At 37.0% G+C, this 20335-nt stretch overlaps 1 protein-coding gene, 1 long non-coding RNA gene and 1 other non-coding gene across 4 annotated transcripts in view; 2 read left to right on the top strand and 1 right to left on the bottom strand.

Annotated features, from left to right (window-relative positions):
- LOC141393641 (uncharacterized) overlaps window positions 1-12245 on the top strand; it is a 64366-nt gene extending 52121 nt beyond the window's left edge. Inside the window, exons 4-9 of one of the 2 annotated variants that reach the window (XM_073966957.1) lie at window positions 8752-8934; window positions 9001-9109; window positions 9236-9521; window positions 9588-9804; window positions 11010-11174; window positions 11253-12245. In XM_073966957.1, the coding sequence (XP_073823058.1) occupies window positions 8752-8934; window positions 9001-9109; window positions 9236-9521; window positions 9588-9804; window positions 11010-11174; window positions 11253-11669 (1377 nt within the window). In that variant the 3' untranslated portion in view covers window positions 11670-12245. Of the gene's footprint in view, window positions 1-8751; window positions 8935-9000; window positions 9522-9587; window positions 9805-11009; window positions 11175-11252 lie in introns of both variants that reach the window. The other variant, XM_073966955.1, reaches the window with a different exon arrangement.
- LOC141393646 (uncharacterized) overlaps window positions 1-20335 on the bottom strand; it is a 194925-nt gene that overhangs the window by 112003 nt on the left and 62587 nt on the right. The window contains exon 2 of the long non-coding RNA XR_012410151.1: window positions 12300-12329. This is a non-coding gene — a long non-coding RNA (uncharacterized lncRNA). The remainder of the gene's footprint in view (window positions 1-12299; window positions 12330-20335) is intronic.
- LOC141395993 (U2 spliceosomal RNA) lies at window positions 6645-6841 on the top strand. The gene has a single exon (XR_012411094.1). It is a non-coding gene; the product is annotated as a U2 spliceosomal RNA (small nuclear RNA).

Genomic DNA, 20335 nt, shown 5'->3' with positions numbered 1-20335 from the left:
ACAAACTGCATCGTACTCTACATTAACTCATAACCGCGAACTGTTATAACGATGACATTAGCATCTTGGATCGAACTTAACGAGCGGTAACATACATCTTTCAAAAGGTCGAAAGAATCTGCTAATGTGGCATGACAATAAACGGCGAAAATACCATGTTGATAGCAACAACATGCTAAACGTTCAATGGACTGAAATACAATATTGTGGAAATTGAAAAAAGGGGATTTATCTGCCGGTTGAAAAGAAAAGAAACTGATATCTAGCCTTAATATGTAAGGCACTCGATTCGGCTCGAAGGACCAATTGATAAAATGAGAAGACACAGCCAGCTGCATGCATTTTTTGAAAGTACATATTGAGACTACAAAAATCCTAGGAAGGTTTTATCCTGTCAGATCCAGTTCGGATTTTATGGCCTCATCTAAACCGGGCTAAAACTACAGTTTTTTGCATTTATCGGGCCTCTATCCTAGAAACGAATAGGAATTTTGCCTTGCTGTCTTTGGAAATATTGTAACCCTGAACTAGTAGAACTTATCTTTTGAACAGACTACATAAGAAAAACTCCATCTAGGTCATCAAACTGGATAAAATATAGATAATTTTACATAACTTCTGAAATGCTAGTTAGTATCAGCTAAACTATTGGGACTTGAATCAAGTAACCCTTTGCAATAGTCTTCCAAATAAAGTTCTCAGCAATTCGTCAGAACATTCTGAAACTCTAAAATGCTTACTTCATGTTGTTTCAGCGGTATTTTCCATCATATCTTTAAGAACAAGTATTTAAACACAGTCCACACCAACAGTTTATTCTCGGATTTCGGATTTCGCCATATTACTCGTATTGACATATTTATTAAATCGTCGTTGAAAAATATACTGAAAACAACGTGATAAAAGCATTTTTCAACAATGATATGCTCTGAAGAGTTGTGTATTACATTCCAGTGAATATTTTTCCAACAGAAAATATTAAGAAAAAATTAACGGTTTTGGAGATATGGTGCAAAATGTATACAAATTATAGAAATTTTCGATATTTATTTTGTATTATAATTGACCTTTGGACTTACTCTTCTTATTAAGAAGAAATTTCCGATATCTTATAAAATTTGAAGCAATAAATTTAGTTTTTCGAGTTCATTATTTCAACAAGTATGTTATTCTTGCTCTTATCTACAAATTTGCTTCAGAGGTGAGATGAAGATTCACATCGGTTTCAGAGATATAGCCCAGAATTGCTATAAAAAATCAATATTTAACCATGAGGATGAGGCCATCAAGTCCAATCTGGATCTGACACAACAAAACCCAACTAGGGTTTCTGTCGTTTGGGTCTGACTTTCAAAAAATCCTAAGCTCAAATTGTTTGCACAATATTACCTTAAAAATATTGCACAGTGTTACCATATGGTATCTCTCGAAGCCTTATTTTGAGGACGCTGTAAATCCTTTAATGGACATGTACTCTTACTTCCATAAACTCCCTTAATATATATCACCATCATGGTATCGGTACTAAGGCGATCTCTAAATTTTCGAAGATCTCCTGTAGCAGATGTGTTGTAGATTAATCCACGTATCGGCAAAATGGAGGACTTAGTATTTTCTTTCTACAGCCTTATTTCGGATATCTTCTCGGCAAATTCAAAGCTACTTTCACAGCTTAATTTTGAGGGCGCTATAAATCCTTTAGTGGACATGTACTCTTATAGCACGTTTATATATAACCTGATTTAACAAACCCAGTGGGTTTCAAATGTCATTTCCATTGGGTATATAAATATAAATCCTCATAAAGAAGGTTAACCCTGCAAAAAGCTATAATATAAGGATGGCTTTACCTCCATAAACTCCTTTGATATATCACCATGGTATCGGTTCTAATACGATCTCTAAATTTTCGAAGATCTCGTGTAGCAGATGATACCTTCGACTTTAAATGCCCGGTGAGAGAGCTCCATGATTTTTATTTTAATTGGATCTAGGATTTGTTTAATCTTGCGAACTCTGCTAGTAATGCTGAATCATATTCGATTTGAGTTTGAAGAAACTTTTTATCCTGATATCGTCAGCGAAACACGGAACATTTATTAAATCGTTTATGTAGAGCAATTTCTTTGTTGAAAATTTTTACAAATTGAAAGCGATTTTTCAAAAAGTATTCCAACTTTTTCAGTAAAATATTATGATCCAAAAGATCAAATGCCTTTTGGTAAAGTCAAAGAAATACTCCGGCCACCTCCTCTACCTCCTGAATCAATTCCACTGCACACATGTTCAACAATATTAAATATAGCCTCAAATGTCTCAGAATCTTTATTAAAGTCAAACTGATTTGCAAACTTATATGTTTGTCTTGAACATACGCTGTGAATTTATCAAAAATTTTCTTTTCAATTAACCTCTCAAGCATCGATTCAACTGCTACTGGTCTAAAATCTTCAACGCTTTTTGAATTCACATTTTGTGGTACTGGAATAATTTTGCAAATCTTGAGAATGTCTGGACTTGTTTGTACCCAGATCTGCCTCTTGCGAACTGCACATCTGATAAAGAAACCAACTGTGTTTGTTTCCAATCGCTCTGATCTTACTTTGGTGACATCTTTGGTTGTGTTTCCTTATAGTACGGTTACACTAGAGTTTTTTGCCGGGTTAACCCACTTCGATAGGATTTATTTGACGTTTGCGCTATGGAATTGACATTTGAATTCCAAACCCACTGGGCTTATCCGGTTAAGTGTAACTCATTGCATGCTCCGCATTCACTGTTTTCTGCACATCCTACTCTACTACTATCCAGAAAATAGCAGAGAGAGCGTGATTCGGCGAAATGTTTATTTAAAGAGAAGTGCAAGTTTTTCTACTGTTTGGAATACGGGAACGATTTTCTAAACAAATTCGAAAAATAGTACTATTTTGCAGGCTCTGGAACACAACTGTAATAAACGATAGATTACAGCCTATTGAAAAAGCAGTGAGTGACGAAAAAGCCGAGTTCTGTCCACATTGAAGCCATGGTAGAACGATAAAAGGTAACAGCAATACCCAGCTGACTGAACTGGGCTGTAATGTTAGTGTCAAATTCCATACGACAGTTTGTATATTTATTTCTATGTTCGATGTATATTAGGGATAGATATTTCTTGAAGAACAAATTTATTCATTAGAAAAAAAACTATTTCCCATAAAGACTTCTTCATATCATTGACATGTAACCTTCTCCATGTGCCGCACACTAAAACACCGCTTATAGTGGCGGTCGATATTTGTAAATATGTGTGGTATTTTGTTTAAACTTGAAAAGAATAAAGCCCTAATAAACGTGTGCTATTTTTATTTCAAAAACAAAAGTTTGAAGCAGCTTCTTCTTTTTCGATGAATGACCAGCGACCCCAAACATTTCTGCAAGAATTCTACTTTCTGCGAGAAAGTAGGCATTTAGTGGAATTATATGGAAACATTCAAATTAAAAATCTAACGAGTTTTCATTCATGTTTTCGAAAATATTCAATTAAATGTTAAAAATATTAGTTTTTAAATTCCAGTAACTTATAGACAATTCCTTATTATGTTTACATTTACCATTGGCACTAACATTACAAACAAAAACAAATTTCTATGTGGTTGTTGTTGAGTTGTATTTGTTGTAGTATTTACTTTACCTGGTTTGTTCTACCATGCGTTGAAGCTGTGTTGATAAGACAAATCTCCTGCAGGTAATAAAACGGCAGTCTATAGATTAGCGAAAGACATTCCACCGCGTTTTAATACATTTTCGAAAAGCTTTAGATCCTATTACCCGTCGGTGTTACAATATGAAAACTGGCTCATTTCAAACTCAATAATAAATTTCAAGATTCCAAGCCGTCAGAAGCTTCAGAAGAATTTGCGGCATATTTTGGGTAAATACAATTTCTGATTTAGAGCTATAAATTACAACATATGAAGAACCCATAAAATGTCAGATGAGATGAAGAAAATGGAAGTGAATAGGTTCCACCCTTCGAAAAAGTAACGACAACATCTCCAGAAATGTTCTAGATTGGAACCCCTATCGACTCATCTGTGCCAGCATGTATTTTTGCTGGGGTCCTAGTGATCGACATGCCTCTGACGGGTTTTAACGAGATATCTTCAATTACACTGTGCAACATTTTTAAGGTGATCTTGTGCAAACAATTCGAACTGAGGATTTTTTGAAAGTACAGACCCAAACGTGTGTCAGATCCAGCTCGGACTTTATGGCCCCATCCAAACATGGTTAAATATTGAGTTTTTTAAAGAAATTCGGGGCTATATCTCTGAAACCAATGCGAATCTTCTTCTGATCTCTGAAGCAAATTTGTAGGTAAGGACAAGAATAAAATATTTGCAGAGATAATCAACTCGAAAAACTACATTTATTGCCTCAAATTTTAAAATATATGCAAAAATGCCACAATTTTTATACATTTCGCACCGTATCTCCAAAACCGTTAATTTTTTCAGAATATTTTCTTTTGGAAAAATTGGAATGTAATTCACAACTCTTCGGAACATGTCATTGGTGTAAAATGCCTCTATCCCGTTGTTTTTAGTACACTTTTCAACGACGATTTAATAAAAATGTCAATAATGTAGAGAAATCCGAAATGCGAGAATAAACTGTTGGTGTGAACTGTGTTTGAAATACGTGTTGTAAAAGATATGATGCAAAATAACGCTGAAACAACATGAAGTAAGCATTTTAGAGTTTCAGTATGTTGTGAAGAATTGTTGAGAACTTTATTCGGATGGTTTTTGCAATAGGTTACTTGGTTCAACTCCCAATAGTTTAGCCGATACTGACCAGAATTTCAGCAATTATGTAAAATTTTCTATATTTTATAGATTTTGATGCCCTAGAAGAAGTTTTTCTTATGCGGTAAAGATAAGTTCTACTAGTTTAGGGCTACAATATTGCTAAAGACAGCAAGGCCAAATTTCTATTCGTTTCTGAGATAAAGGCCTGATAATTTCGAAAAAGTGTAGATTTAGCCCGGTTTAGATGAGGCCATAAAATCCGAACTGGATCTGACAGGACAAAACCCTACTAGGGTTTTTATAGTCTAAATATGTTGCATAGTGTTATTCAACTTTTTTGTCTCTTATAGTCGTATTGAGGAAAACTGGTTCTTCCAAGAGTCACACATATGTTCCTTTTCCTATATATTTCTGTTTTTTTAGACATCTTGGTCCGCCCTTTAGCAAAACAAATTTTATTCTTTCCTATTAGCAGTATTAGAACGTCATATGCATACTAGCTGATTGTTTCAAAATAGTCATTGTTAAAGGTCAAATCAAATAAGCCATTATCTGTAGTATTTCACACCACTTTTCTTTTTTTAAACAAATATAAAATGTAAATTCGGGTGCCACCGTGGTGCAATGGTATGCACACCCGCCTTGCACGCTGCAGGTCGTGGGTTCGATTCCCCGGCCAGTCAACATCAAACACTTTTCAACGGTGGCAAAATACCCCTCAGTAATGTTGGCGACATTTTCTGAGTATTTCAGCCTTGTACAACTTCTCTACAAGTGGTGTCTTAAGACACGCCGTTCGGACTCGGCGATAAACAGTAGGTCCCATATCATTGAGCTAATAAGAATCGGGGTGCACTCATTGATATGAGAGAAGTCTCCCCTGTCCCGCCTGGGATGTTTTTGTGGAACAATTATTATATATAAAATGTAAATTCTTCGCCGACTTTTGTTCAGAAGAAAAATACACTCATTCGTATTTGGAAACCTCCAAGACTTATGAAATTCAACATGGCAACCCTTAAGCGTGTTTGTTATTCAATGGTTTGCTTCTGTGTCGTTATTAATGGTATGGCTAAATTTAATAGGTTTGTTTTGTTTTTGTTCTTACATCAAATTTTCTATAAGAAACATGACAACGCAATTGGTAACTACCAAGGTGTTCGTATGAATTACAAACAAAATATTTGAAAAATTATAACATTCCCGACAATATTAAGTGTGGAATAGACCCACAAATAATTACCTGATCACATTTAGAAGTGAAAAGTTGTTTTCCTATACATAGTTTTTAAATTGGAATATTTGAAAAACCAGAATTTTTAGTTCCCTCTTAATTTCTATAAATATTTTATCAACCTTGCCTTTTAATATAAATTAAAAAAAAATAATTTTCATAACTGAGAAAACGCGACTAATAAAGCATTTATAGCACAAACATTCATACACGTACTAAGCTACTACTGAGTGAGCCAGCTGGCTTCCACCACAAGGTCTGCTACCTCCACAAAATTACTTCCAGACTTTTATGAGTACCAACCACAACAGCACATATTCAACGGTAGAAAATGTGGCTGCTTGTCGTTGTTGTAATGAATCATTTCACAGAGGCACAGAGGGTTGTTGGTGTTGTTGTTGTGGTTATAGCATGTACAAATAACCATGCTTATCTACAAATGGTGGTTGTTAGGCAGGAATATACCTCTTGCGTTTGTGAGTTCATTGTCATTTTGTATGCTTTAGCGTTTTCGGTTGTATAAATAAGTGATGTCAAAATGTATCTGCTACATTATAATTCTCATTCACCTACTTTGACCCTATGAATAAGATGTTTAGTTTGACGGTGGTAAAGTTATCGCTTCTCGGCCTTATGGCTAAGATCAAAGTGTAGTATCTGTTCTTATCAGCTTAACATCTGATAGATCCTCCATCGGAGGACAACAAATGTTAAACTGATTTTTGGAAATAGGCGGGGTGTTTAGGGGCTTGCTCCACCCCTGCCACGGGTTGGCCCGGTATTGCAGTACCGCCGGGATTTCGGCCCACATTAATTCAATAAATTTTAAAACAAAAAGAAAAAAAACAGTGGTTGACGGAGAAGATACTTTGGAAACTAAAGGCGACTGTGCAGGGCAATTTGAAGTTTCGTCGAAATATGATTGCAAAAATTATATGGACTAAATCGGTATGATTTAAGAATTCATCTGCGGTCTCTTATGTCCAGAATAGAAAACGTCTTCCATGTCACAGGGCAAGGTAGTAGACCTTTGAAGTCTTCCATCTACTAAATGAAAGATCTGTAGATAGTAAGTATTTGGTGTAAAGCAGAAACTAAAAAATGTATTTGATTACTTTTAGAAAAAATAATGCCTTATTTCTAAAGAAAATGCTTAGAATACAAGTAGATATCTCTCTTTCCAGGAAGAGGTGGCCCTCTAGTTAAAGAAGGCTTTTCTTTATTGATAGACCTTATAGAAGAACTCTATCGAAGCTCACTTTCTGTCAGGAAGAGTCTAGCTATAGAAACACCCGTCCATTCTTTCAGAAAGGGTCTATGGAAGCGCCCTTTCTTTCGAAAAGGGTTAAAGAAGAAGGGTCCTTTCTTTCAGAAAGGGTCTATGGAAGCGCCCTTTCTTTTAGAAAGGGTCTACAGAAGCACCATTTCATTCAGAATGGGTCTTAAGAAGCACCTTTCTTTCAAAAAGCGTCTTAAGAAGCACCGTTTCTGAAAGACGCACCGTTTCTTTCAGAAAGGGTCTTAAGAAGTACCCTTTCTTTCAGAAAGCGCCTTACGAAGCACCCTTTAATTCAGAAAGTGTCTCTAGAAGCACCGTTTCTTTCAGAAAGCGTCTTAAGAAGCACCGTTTCTTTCAGAAAGGGTCTTAAGAGGAACCTTTTCTTTCAGAAGGCGTTTCTTTCAGAACGGATCTATAGAAGGACCCTTTCTTTGAGAAAAGGTCTAAAGAAGGACCCTTTCTTTTAGAAAGGGCCTAAAGAAGGACCCTTTCTTTCAGAAAGCGTTTTAAGAAGCACCGTTTCTTTCAGAACGGATCTATAGAAGGACCCTTTCTTTGAGAAAGGGTCTAAAGAAGAACCCTTTTTTTGAGAAAGGGTCTAAAGAAGGACCCTGTCTTTGAGAAAGGGTCTAAAGAAGGACCCTTTCATTGGGAAAGGGTCTAAAGAAGAACCCTTTCTTTGAGAAAGGGTCTAAAAAAGGACCCTTTCTGTGAGAAAGGGTCTAAAGAAGGACCCTTTCATTGAGAAAGGGTCTAAAGAAGGACCCTTTCTTTGAGAAAGGGTCTAAGGAAGCCCCCTTTCTTTCAGAAAGGGTCTATAGAAGCACCTTTCTTTCAGAAAGCTTCTTAAGAAGCCCCGTTTCTTTAAGAAAGAGTCTCAAGAAGTATCCTTTCTTTAAGAAAGAGTCTCTAGAAGTATCCTTTCTTTAAGAAAGGGTCACTAGAAGTACTCTTTCATTAAGAAAGGGTCTGTGGAAGTTCTATACCCCTTTTAGAAAAGGGGTATAGAAGCACCCTTTCCTTTCGAAAGCGTCTATAGAAGCACCCATCCTTTGTGAAAGGGTCTATAGAAGCACCCATCCTTAGTGAAAGGGTCTATAGAAGCACCCTTTCTTTGAGAAACGATCTATAGAATCACCCTTTCTTTCAGGAAGGGTCTATAGATCACCCTCTCTTTTAAAACGGGTCTATAGAAACACCCAATGTTTCCGAACGGGTCCATAGAAGTCTATAGCAGCATTCTTTCATTCAGAAAGAGTATTAAGAAGCACCGTTTCTTTCAGAAAGGATCCATAGAAACACCATTTATTTCTATTGGTGATTTCTAGGTAGCAGAGAAGACTCCTAGAAGTTTACACTTTATTTTCTATAATATGTTTTATACCCTGACACCCCATCCTTTGATTCCCTTTTAATCACTCTTTTTGTCTTTCCTGTTTTTCCAGATTCAAGTAGTAAATGGTGTCATACTGATATCCTGGCGTCAATCCGTGTTACAAAAACAAATTGATTATGGCGCCAAATTGGGTCATGTAGTACTCTCCTTAGCCAAAATGGAATTAGAGAATTTCTTTAAAAATGTTATGCCTGTTGCGGATTATTTTGATCAAAGCGATATGTTAATAGCGGTAAGTCCACTTCACAAATATTCCACGACAATTTGAACTTCCAATATTTGTTGTAATTTCGTATAGGTTAATGGTGAACGAGCTCCATCTGAGGTGTATAAAGATTTCCGTTCAGCTGTGCTTGACATTTTGAGTTCATTGGAAAATCAGGAGGCCATTCTCAATGGAGTAACAGGTATGGGCAGAGGGATAAATGATATACCGGGCAGTATAGTTAGCGTAGACACGGCACCTAGTCAAGCACCACAACAGAATATTCCAGGAAATCTTAATTATAACGCTGGTCAATCAATTTCAACAGTGCCATCACAGCAACAACACCAACAGATGTTGAACAACAATGCGGTGGATGATCGGAATATAACCAATGCAGTTATATCGCATATTGCCTCTAATGCTGCCCAGGCGGTGGGTTCGGCGGGTGGAGCTGTAACACGACAACCAATGTTGACAAATGCTGCCACATCAATGAGCACCGATATGAATGGTATACCACCGGTTATATGGGTTATTGGTGGTCCCGGTAGCAATAAGGCAACATTGTGTATGAAGGCGGTTGGTTTGAATCCGGGATGGACTCATTTTAGGTAAGTTGGAGGCGATTTTGAAGAAGATTCATGTGTAATAATTTGTAATGTGTGTCATTTACATAGTGTGGGTCGCCTCTTGCGTAGCATTACTGATGCTGCGCCACGTGCCAATACAGAAAGTTATGCAGTCAAGGAAGCTCTGGCGGCAGGTGAAATGGCCCCGGAAAAGGCCATTAATACTATTTTGGAAACGAATTTGCGACAAATGTCAGATAAACAGGGTGTCATCATTGATGGTTTCCCACGGAATATGCAGCAGGTTAAATACTTTGAAGATAAGGTAAGTGAGGTTCTTCGGATAGTTTTTAGCCCTGCCTAGCAAAATATCGACAAATTTGCACTTCAAAAGGTATCTGTTTAGATCTAAAATTAGTTCGGATGATCCCAATTTGTATGTCCTTGTGAAAATATTGTATAAAAACCACTTATTTTACTCTGCTGTCCGTACGTAGCAATCGAAGAGTACATATCAACAAATTTCCACTTCAAAAGATATCTGCTTAGATCCGAAATTATCCCGGCTTGACTTAACGTGTCTGTCCTTGTAAATATCCACTTATTTAACTCTGCTGTCAGTACATAGCAACCGAAGAATAAATATCAACAAATTTGCACTTCAAAAGATATCTGCTTAGATCCGGAATTAGCATGGCTGGTCCCAATGTGTCTCTCCTTGTATAAATATAGTATAAAATACTCTTATTTAACTCTGCTGTAAGTACATAGCAAACGAAGGATAAATATCAGCAAATTTGCACTTCAAAAGATATCTGCGCAGATCCGGAATTAGCACGGCTGGTCCCAATGTATATGTGCCTGTAAAAATATAGTATAAAATCCACTTATTTAACCCTGCTGTCCGCACATAACAACCGAAAAGTAAATATCAACAAATTTGCACTTCAAAAGATATCTGCTTATATCCGAAATTATCCCGGCTTGACTTAACGTGTCTGCCCTTGTAAAAATCCACTTATTTAACTCTGCTGTCCGCATATAGCAACCAAAAATATCTGTTTAGGTTCGGAATTAGCTCGGCTGGTTTCAATTTGTCTGGACCTGTAAAAATATTGTATAAAATCCACTTATTTAACTCTGCTGTCCGTACATAGCAACCGAAGAGTACACAAAAGGTGTAAACGTGTCTGTCCTTGTAAAAATATAGTATAAAATCTACTTATTTAACCCTGCTGTCCGCACATAACAACCGAAGAGTAAATATCAACAAATTTGCACTTCAAAAGATATCTGTTCAGTTCCGGAATTAGCTCGTCTGGTCGCAATGTGTCTGTCCTTGTATAAATATAGTATAAAATACTCTTATTTATATAACAACCGAAGAGTAAATATCAAAAAATTTGCACTTTAAAAGATATCTATTTACATACATTCGGAATTAGCTCGGCTGCTCCAAATGTTCTGGAAATCTTTCCTCTCCTCTGATAATCCTTCAATTGCAATTTTTCTTAATTTCTTTATTTACAGTATAAACAACGCCCACCCATAATCCTGCTGGATTGTTCAAAGTTACAACTTGGCAGGGGACGCATAGATGACACGGTGTCCTCATTTCGTCGCAGACTGGAACTATTCCGCGAACAAACTTTGCCAATGCTTAAGGCAATGGATAACAGCAATCGTTTGCAAATTGTACGTCAAATTGTTTGCAATTTTTCATCATGGAATTTATTTGTAATAAAAACAACACCTATATTTTTTTTCTTACAGATCGATGGCGACACGGATAGCCCATCGGTGCAGCGTGAATTTGAAAAATCCATTCGCAATCACATACAAAACCTAACAGGTGCTACAGCAAACAATGTAAGCCATATGGGCATGGCAGCGGCTGCGGGCCTGGGAGCAGGTGCAGCAGCTGGATCACACATGAACCAACAAACGGATGCCATACTACAGGATTTAGAAAATAATGTGCCTGGTGCAGTGCCAACAATAAGCCATCATGTCAGTCTCATGAATGGCCATTTGAAGAATCGCAACACTAGCGGTCATCAATTAGCAAATAACAACAATAATAATAAGGGTCCCACATCATATATGAACGGTCAGACCGGAGGTCAGAGAATGGATTTTCGCCATATGCTAGAAGAAGCTGAACGTTATCCGGTCGATTCTTATATGTAAACCCAAACAAATGATGGACGACCGTCAAAACTGGAGCTGGGTCTCCATAGAAAATTTAATTAGTAATTAAATTAAGGAACTTCTTGGTCCCGCATATTATATTTAATTATGTGGTCCATGGATTAGGTTAAGTTGAAAACAAAATCACATAAAATCCTAGTTTTTTAAGTCTCAAAGTCAATGGTTTGGAGCTTTACCGAAAAACAAACAAAAACAATTCGAAAACAAAAAACAGACATTTTCTTATTTAGAGAATTAATTTTCGAATAAGGCTAGTCGTAACATCTAAACTATGCATAAGAGGAAGTTCGAATGTTTTCGAACCCATACATATATATTTCAATATACTTATATATTAATATTTTATCGATTAAGTGTAACTGAATTTTGCAATTGAATTGCATTGAGAGAATTCAGCGATATAAGTTTTGTATGCTAATCGATCGCAGCATTGCAAACCAACATTTTTATCTTTGCTGAATCTTTTTATTTGATAAGTTAGAGAATACGTTTTGGATTAGATTTTAAGTGGTTTGTTGAACATTTTATCTAATAAAGTTTAATCAAAAGGAAAAATTTCCAGAACTATTTGTTTAATATGAAGGGAAGGTCAATTGGAGGGGTACTTACATGTAGTAACATGTGGTTTTCTTTCCTGATCTGTAAGAGAGTGAAAGAAAAATATTGCATCAGTGAGGGCATAAGAAAGTAAAAAAGGAATAGATTATTTTAACAAGTAAAAAACGTTAATTTTTGCTGGTCCGAACTTGTTATCATTGCCTTCCACCATGAAGTATTCTGAACTAAAATGAAAGAAAGGGTGCTTCTATAGAACCTTTCTCAAAGAAATGGTGCTTCCATAGACTCTTTTCTGAAAGCAAGGGTGCTTCGATAGACCCTTTCTGAAAGCAAGGGTGATTCGATAGACCCTTTCTGAAAGAAAGACTTCTTTTATAAAACCTTTCTGAAAGAAAGTTTCGGTAGACTCTTTCTGACAGAAAGACTTCTTCTATAAAACCTTTCTGAAAGTAAGGCTGCTTATATAGACACTTTCTGAAAGAAAGGCCTCTTCTATAGACCCTTTCTGAAAGAAAAGCTGCTTCTATAGACCCTTTCTGATAGAAGGCTGCTTCTATAGACATTTCTAAAAGAAAGGGTGCTTCTATAGACCCTGTCTAAAAGAAAGGGTGCTTCCATAAAGGGTCTATAGACCTTTCTAAAAGAAAGGGTGCTTCCATAAAGGGTCTATAGACCTTTCTAAAAGAAAGGGTGCTTCCATAAAGGGTCTATAGACCTTTCTAAAAGAAAGGGTGATTTTATAAAGGGTCTATAGAACTTGCTGAAATCAATGGTGCTTCTATAGACCCTTTTTGAAAGAAAGGGTGCTTCTATAAAGCCTTTCTAAAAGAAAGGGTTTATTTCTGAAAGAAATAATGCTTCTATAGATCCTTTTTGAAAGAAAGGGTTCTCCGATACACCTTTTCTGAAGGAAAGGGTACTTCTACAGCCCCTTTTCTGAAAGAAAGGGTGCTTCTATATCAACTTTTCTGTAAAAAGGGTGCTTCTATCGCCCTTTTTCTAAAAGAAAGGGTGCTTCTATCGCCCTTTTTCTAAAAGAAAGGGTGGTTCTATAGCCCCTTTTCTAAAAGAAAGGGGGCTTCTATAGCCCCTTTTCTAAAAGAAAGGGGGCTTCTATAGCCCCTTTTCTAAAAGAAATGGGCGGTTCTATAGCCCTTTTTCTGAAAGAAAGGGTAGTTCTATTGCACCTTTTCTGAAAGAAATTGTGCTTCTGTAGCCCCTTTTCTAAAAGAAAGGGTGCTTCTATAGCCCCTTTTCTAAAATAAATGGGTGGTTCTATAGCCCGTTTTCTGAAAGAAAGGGTGGTTTTATTGTCCCTTTTCTGAAAAAATGGTGCTTCTATAGACCATTTCTAAAGGAAAGGGTGCTTCTATAGACCATTTCTAAAGGAAAGGGTGCTTCTATAGACCATTTCTAAAGGAAAGGGTGCTTCTATAGACCATTTCTAAAGGAAAGGGTGCTTCTATAGACCATTTCTAAAGGAAAGGGTGCTTCTATAGACCATTTCTAAAGGAAAGGGTGCTTCTATAGACCATTTCTAAAGGAAAGGGTGCTTCTATAGACCATTTCTAAAGGAAAGGGTGCTTCTATAGACCATTTCTAAAGGAAAGGGTGCTTCTATAGACCATTTCTAAAGGAAAGGGTGCTTCTATAGACCATTTGTAAAGGGAGGGGTGCTTCTATAGACCATTTCTAAAGGAAAGGGTGCTTCTATAGACCATTTCTGAAGGAAAGGGTGCTTCTATAGACCATTTCTAAAGGAAAGGGTGCTTCTATAGACCATTTCTAAAGGAAAGGGTGCTTCTATAGACCATTTCTAAAGGAAAGGGTGCTTCTATAGACCATTTCTAAAGGAAAGGGTGCTTCTATAGACCATTTCTAAAGGAAAGGGTGCTTCTATAGACCATTTCTAAAGGAAAGGGTGCTTCTATAGACCATTTCTAAAGGAAAGGGTGCTTCTATAGACCATTTCTAAAGGAAAGGGTGCTTCTATAGACCATTTCTAAAGGAAAGGGTGCTTCTATAGACCATTTCTAAAGGAAAGGGTGCTTCTATAGACCATTTCTAAAGGAAAGGGTGCTTCTATAGACCATTTCTAAAGGAAAGGGTGCTTCTATAGACCATTTCTAAAGGAAAGGGTGCTTCTATAGACCATTTCTAAAGGAAAGGGTGCTTCTATAGACCATTTCTAAAGGAAAGGGTGCTTCTATAGACCATTTCTAAAGGAAAGGGTGCTTCTATAGACCATTTCTAAAGGAAAGGGTGCTTCTATAGACCATTTCTAAAGGAAAGGGTGCTTCTATAGACCATTTCTAAAGGAAAGGGTGCTTCTATAGACCATTTCTAAAGGAAAGGGTGCTTCTATAGACCATTTCTAAAGGAAAGGGTGCTTCTATAGACCATTTCTAAAGGAAAGGGTGCTTCTATAGACCATTTCTAAAGGAAAGGGTGCTTCTATAGACCATTTCTAAAGGAAAGGGTGCTTCTATAGACCATTTCTAAAGGAAAGGGTGCTTCTATAGACCATTTCTAAAGGAAAGGGTGCTTCTATAGACCATTTCTAAAGGAAAGGGTGCTTCTATAGACCATTTCTAAAGGAAAGGGTGCTTCTATAGACCATTTCTAAAGGAAAGGGTGCTTCTATAGACCATTTGTAAAGGGAGGGGTGCTTCTATAGACCATTTCTAAGGAAAGGGTGCTTCTATAGACCATTTCTAAAGGAAAGGGTGCTTCTATAGACCATTTCTAAAGGAAAGGGTGCTTATATAGACCATTTCTAAAGGAAAGGGTGCTTCTATAGACCATTTCTAAAGGAAAGGGTGCTTCTATAGACCATTTGTAAAGGGAGGGGTGCTTCTATAGACCATTTCTAAAGGAAAGGGTGCTTCTATAGACCATTTCTAAAGGAAAGGGTGCTTCTATAGACCATTTCTAAAGGAAAGGGTGCTTCTATAGACCATTTCTAAAGGAAAGGGTGCTTCTATAGACCATTTCTAAAGGAAAGGGTGCTTCTATAGACCATTTCTAAAGGAAAGGGTGCTTCTATAGACCATTTCTAAAGGAAAGGGTGCTTCTATAGACCATTTCTAAAGGAAAGAGTGCTTCTATAGACCATTTCTAAAGGAAAGGGTGCTTCTATAGACCATTTCTAAAGGAAAGGGTGCTTCTATAGACCATTTCTAAAGGAAAGGGTGCTTCTATAGACCATTTCTAAAGGAAAGCGTGCTTCTATAGATCATTTCTAAAGGAAAGGGTGCTTCTATAGACCATTTCTAAAGGAAAGGGTGCTTCTATAGACCATTTCTTAAGGAAAGGGTGCTTCTATAGACCATTTCTAAAGGAAAGGGTGCTTCTATAGACCATTTCTAAAGGAAAGGGTGCTTCTATAGACCATTTCTAAAGGAAAGGGTGCTTCTATAGACCATTTCTAAAGGAAAGGGTGCTTCTATAGACCATTTCTAAAGGAAAGGGTGCTTCTATAGACCATTTCTAAAGGAAAGGGTGCTTCTATAGACCATTTCTAAAGGAAAGGGTGCTTCTATAGACCATTTCTAAAGGAAAGGGTGCTTCTATAGACCATTTCTAAAGGAAAGGGTGCTTCTATAGACCATTTCTAAAGGAAAGGGTGCTTCTATAGACCATTTCTAAAGGAAAGGGTGCTTCTATAGACCATTTCTAAAGGAAAGGGTGCTTCTATAGACCATTTCTAAAGGAAAGGGTGCTTCTATAGACCATTTCTTAAGGAAAGGGTGCTTCTATAGACCATTTCTAAAGGAAAGGGTGCTTCTATAGACCATTTCTAAAGGAAATGGTGCTTCTATAGACCATTTCTAAAGGAAAGGGTGCTTCTATAGACCATTTCTAAAGGAAAGGGTGCTTCTATAGACCATTTCTAAAGGAAAGGGTGCTTCTATAGACCATTTCTAAAGGAAAGGGTGCTTGTATAGACCATTTCTAAAGGAAAGGGTGCTTCTATAGACCATTTCTAAAGGAAAGGGTGCTTCTATAGACCATTTCTAAAGGAAAGGGTGCTTCTATAGACCATTTCTAAAGGAAAGGGTGCTTCTATAGACCATTTCTAAAGGAAAGGGTGCTTCTATAGACCATTTCTAAAGGAAAGGGTGCTTCTATAGACCATTTCTAAAGGAAAGGGTGCTTCTATAGACCATTTCTAAAGGAAAGGGTGCTTCTATAGACCATTTCTAAAGGAAAGGGTGCTTCTATAGACCATTTCTAAAGGAAAGGGTGCTTCTATAGACCATTTCTTAAGGAAAGGGTGCTTCTATAGACCATTTCTAAAGGAAAGGGTGCTTCTATAGACCATTTCTAAAGGAAAGGGTGCTTCTATAGACCATTTCTAAAGGAAAGGGTGCTTCTATAGACCATTTCTAAAGGAAAGGGTGCTTCTATAGACCATTTCTAAAGGAAAGGGTGCTTCTATAGACCATTTCTAAAGGAAAGGGTGCTTCTATAGACCATTTCTAAAGGAAAGGGTGCTTCTATAGACCATTTCTAAAGGAAAGGGTGCTTCTATAGACCATTTCTAAAGGAAAGGGTGCTTCTATAGACCATTTCTAAAGGAAAGGGTGCTTCTATAGACCATTTCTAAAGGAAAGGGTGCTTCTATAGACCATTTCTAAAGGAAAGGGTGCTTCTATAGACCATTTCTAAAGGAAAGGGTGCTTCTATAGACCATTTCTAAAGGAAAGGGTGCTTCTATAGACCATTTCTAAAGGAAAGGGTGCTTCTATAGACCATTTCTAAAGGAAAGGGTGCTTCTATAGACCATTTCTTAAGGAAAGGGTGCTTCTATAGACCATTTCTTAAGGAAAGGGTGCTTCTATAGACCATTTCTAAAGGAAAGGGTGCTTCTATAGACCATTTCTAAAGGAAAGGGTGCTTCTATAGACCATTTCTAAAGGAAAGGGTGCTTCTATAGACCATTTCTTAAGGAAAGGGTGCTTCTATAGACCATTTCTTAAGGAAAGGGTGCTTCTATAGACCATTTCTAAAGGAAAGGGTGCTTCTATAGACCATTTCTAAAGGAAAGGGTGCTTCTATAGACCATTTCTAAAGGAAAGGGTGCTTCTATAGACCATTTCTAAAGGAAAGGGTGCTTCTATAGACCATTTCTAAAGGAAAGGGTGCTTCTATAGACCATTTCTAAAGGAAAGGGTGCTTCTATAGACCATTTCTAAAGGAAAGGGTGCTTCTATAGACCATTTCTAAAGGAAAGGGTGCTTCTATAGACCATTTCTAAAGGAAAGGGTGCTTCTATAGACCATTTCTTAAGGAAAGGGTGCTTCTATAGACCATTTCTAAAGGAAAGGGTGCTTCTATAGACCATTTCTAAAGGAAAGGGTGCTTCTATAGACCATTTCTAAAGGAAAGGGTGCTTCTATAGACCATTTCTAAAGGAAAGGGTGCTTCTATAGACCATTTCTAAAGGAAAGGGTGCTTCTATAGACCATTTCTAAAGGAAAGGGTGCTTCTATAGACCATTTCTAAAGGAAAGGGTGCTTCTATAGACCATTTCTAAAGGAAAGGGTGCTTCTATAGACCATTTCTAAAGGAAAGGGTGCTTCTATAGACCATTTCTAAAGGAAAGGGTGCTTCTATAGACCATTTCTAAAGGAAAGGGTGCTTCTATAGACCATTTCTAAAGGAAAGGGTGCTTCTATAGACCATTTCTAAAGGAAAGGGTGCTTCTATAGACCATTTCTAAAGGAAAGGGTGCTTCTATAGACCATTTCTAAAGGAAAGGGTGCTTCTATAGACCATTTCTAAAGGAAAGGGTGCTTCTATAGACCATTTCTAAAGGAAAGGGTGCTTCTATAGACCATTTCTAAAGGAAAGGGTGCTTCTATAGACCATTTCTAAAGGAAAGGGTGCTTCTATAGACCATTTCTAAAGGAAAGGGTGCTTCTATAGACCATTTCTAAAGGAAAGGGTGCTTCTATAGACCATTTCTAAAGGAAAGGGTGCTTCTATAGACCATTTCTAAAGGAAAGGGTGCTTCTATAGACCATTTCTAAAGGAAAGGGTGCTTCTATAGACCATTTCTAAAGGAAAGGGTGCTTCTATAGACCATTTCTAAAGGAAAGGGTGCTTCTATAGACCATTTCTAAAGGAAAGGGTGCTTCTATAGACCATTTCTTAAGGAAAGGGTGCTTCTATAGACCATTTCTAAAGGAAAGGGTGCTTCTATAGACCATTTCTAAAGGAAAGGGTGCTTCTATAGACCATTTCTAAAGGAAAGGGTGCTTCTATAGACCATTTCTAAAGGAAAGGGTGCTTCTATAGACCATTTCTAAAGGAAAGGGTGCTTCTATAGACCATTTCTAAAGGAAAGGGTGCTTCTATAGACCATTTCTAAAGGAAAGGGTGCTTCTATAGACCATTTCTAAAGGAAAGGGTGCTTCTATAGACCATTTCTAAAGGAAAGGGTGCTTCTATAGACCATTTCTAAAGGAAAGGGTGCTTCTATAGACCATTTCTAAAGGAAAGGGTGCTTCTATAGACCATTTCTTAAGGAAAGGGTGCTTCTATAGACCATTTCTAAAGGAAAGGGTGCTTCTATAGACCATTTCTTAAGGAAAGGGTGCTTCTATAGACCATTTCTAAAGGAAAGGGTGCTTCTATAGACCATTTCTAAAGGAAAGGGTGCTTTTATAGACCATTTCTAAAGGAAAGGGTGCTTCTATAGACCATTTCTAAAGGAAAGGGTGCTTCTATAGACCATTTCTAAAGGAAAGGGTGCTTCTATAGACCATTTCTAAAGGAAAGGGTGCTTCTATAGACCATTTCTAAAGGAAAGGGTGCTTCTATAGACCATTTCTAAAGGAAAGGGTGCTTCTATAGACCATTTCTAAAGGAAAGGGTGCTTCTATAGACCATTTCTGAAAGAAAGCGAACTTGAAAGTTAGGCTACTTCTGTAGATTATTTCTGAAAGTTAGGCTACTTCTGTAGATTATTTCTGAAAGTTAGGCTACTTCTGTAGATTATTTCTGCAAGAAAGGCCGCTTCTACACACTCAGAAAGCGTATATAGAAGAAGAAATGCTGCTTCTATAGACGCTTTCTGAAAGTTAGGCTTCTTCTATAGACGCTTTTTGAAATAGAGGCTGCTTCTATAGATTCTTTCTGAAAGAAAGGCTGCTTCTATAGACGCTTTCTGAAAGACAGACTTCTTCTAGAGACCCTTTCTGAAAGAAAGTGCGCTCATATATACCCTTTCTAAAAGAAGGTGTGCGTCTATAGACCCTTTCGGAAATAAAGGGTGCTACTTTAGACCCTTTCGGAAATAAAGGGTACTTCTTTAGACCCTTTCGGAAATAAAGGGTGCTTCTTTAGACCATTTCTGAAAGAAAGGGTGTTTCTATAGACCCATTCTTAATGAAAGGGTGTTTCTATAGACCCATTCTTAAAGAAAGGGTGTTTCTATAGACCCATTCTTAAAGAAAGGGTGTTTCTATACACCCATTCTTAAAGAAAGGTTGTTTCTATAGACCCATTCTTAAAGAAAGGGAGTTTTTATAGACCCATTCTTAAAGAAAGGGTGCTGCTATTGTTTGCTTGACTTCATTTTCATTTAACTGTAATAATTTCACATTAACTGTGACTCTTCTATAAGAGGTCGTTTACACGATATATATTTGAATATACGATCTGTCACTTTTTGTGTACATTATCTATACAAACAGTGACAAATCATATGTTAAATATACATCGTTTCAAACTACTCTTTTTTTGCGTGAAAATGTCATTACCGCAGATTGATTTACACAAAACATATAAATATGTCTGTGTGTGACGTGGGATGTTACGGATACTGTCAATTTTTTTTAATTTTAAATTTATGATACATTTCTTCGTTTTGTTTTTACTTGGATGTCATGATAGTAGCACATTCTCTCCTGGTTGAGGAATCCCGTTTTCTCTTACTATTATAGTATCCCCAGCACTTCGGACTTTCTTTCTTGATTAAATTGTAACCCTCCTCTTACTCTTGAAGTCCATCGGATTTTTTTCCATTAAAAATATCTTTAGATTACCGGAGATTGATTTACCCATAACGTATAAATATG

This window comes from Musca autumnalis, unplaced genomic scaffold (assembly GCF_047663935.1).
Source record: "Musca autumnalis isolate F117 unplaced genomic scaffold, ASM4766393v1 scaffold_2, whole genome shotgun sequence".
NCBI classification, from domain to species: Eukaryota; Metazoa; Arthropoda; class Insecta; order Diptera; family Muscidae; genus Musca; species Musca autumnalis.
Note: the sequence above shows the minus strand (reverse complement) of the source record. Positions and strands in the feature narration are given on the sequence as shown.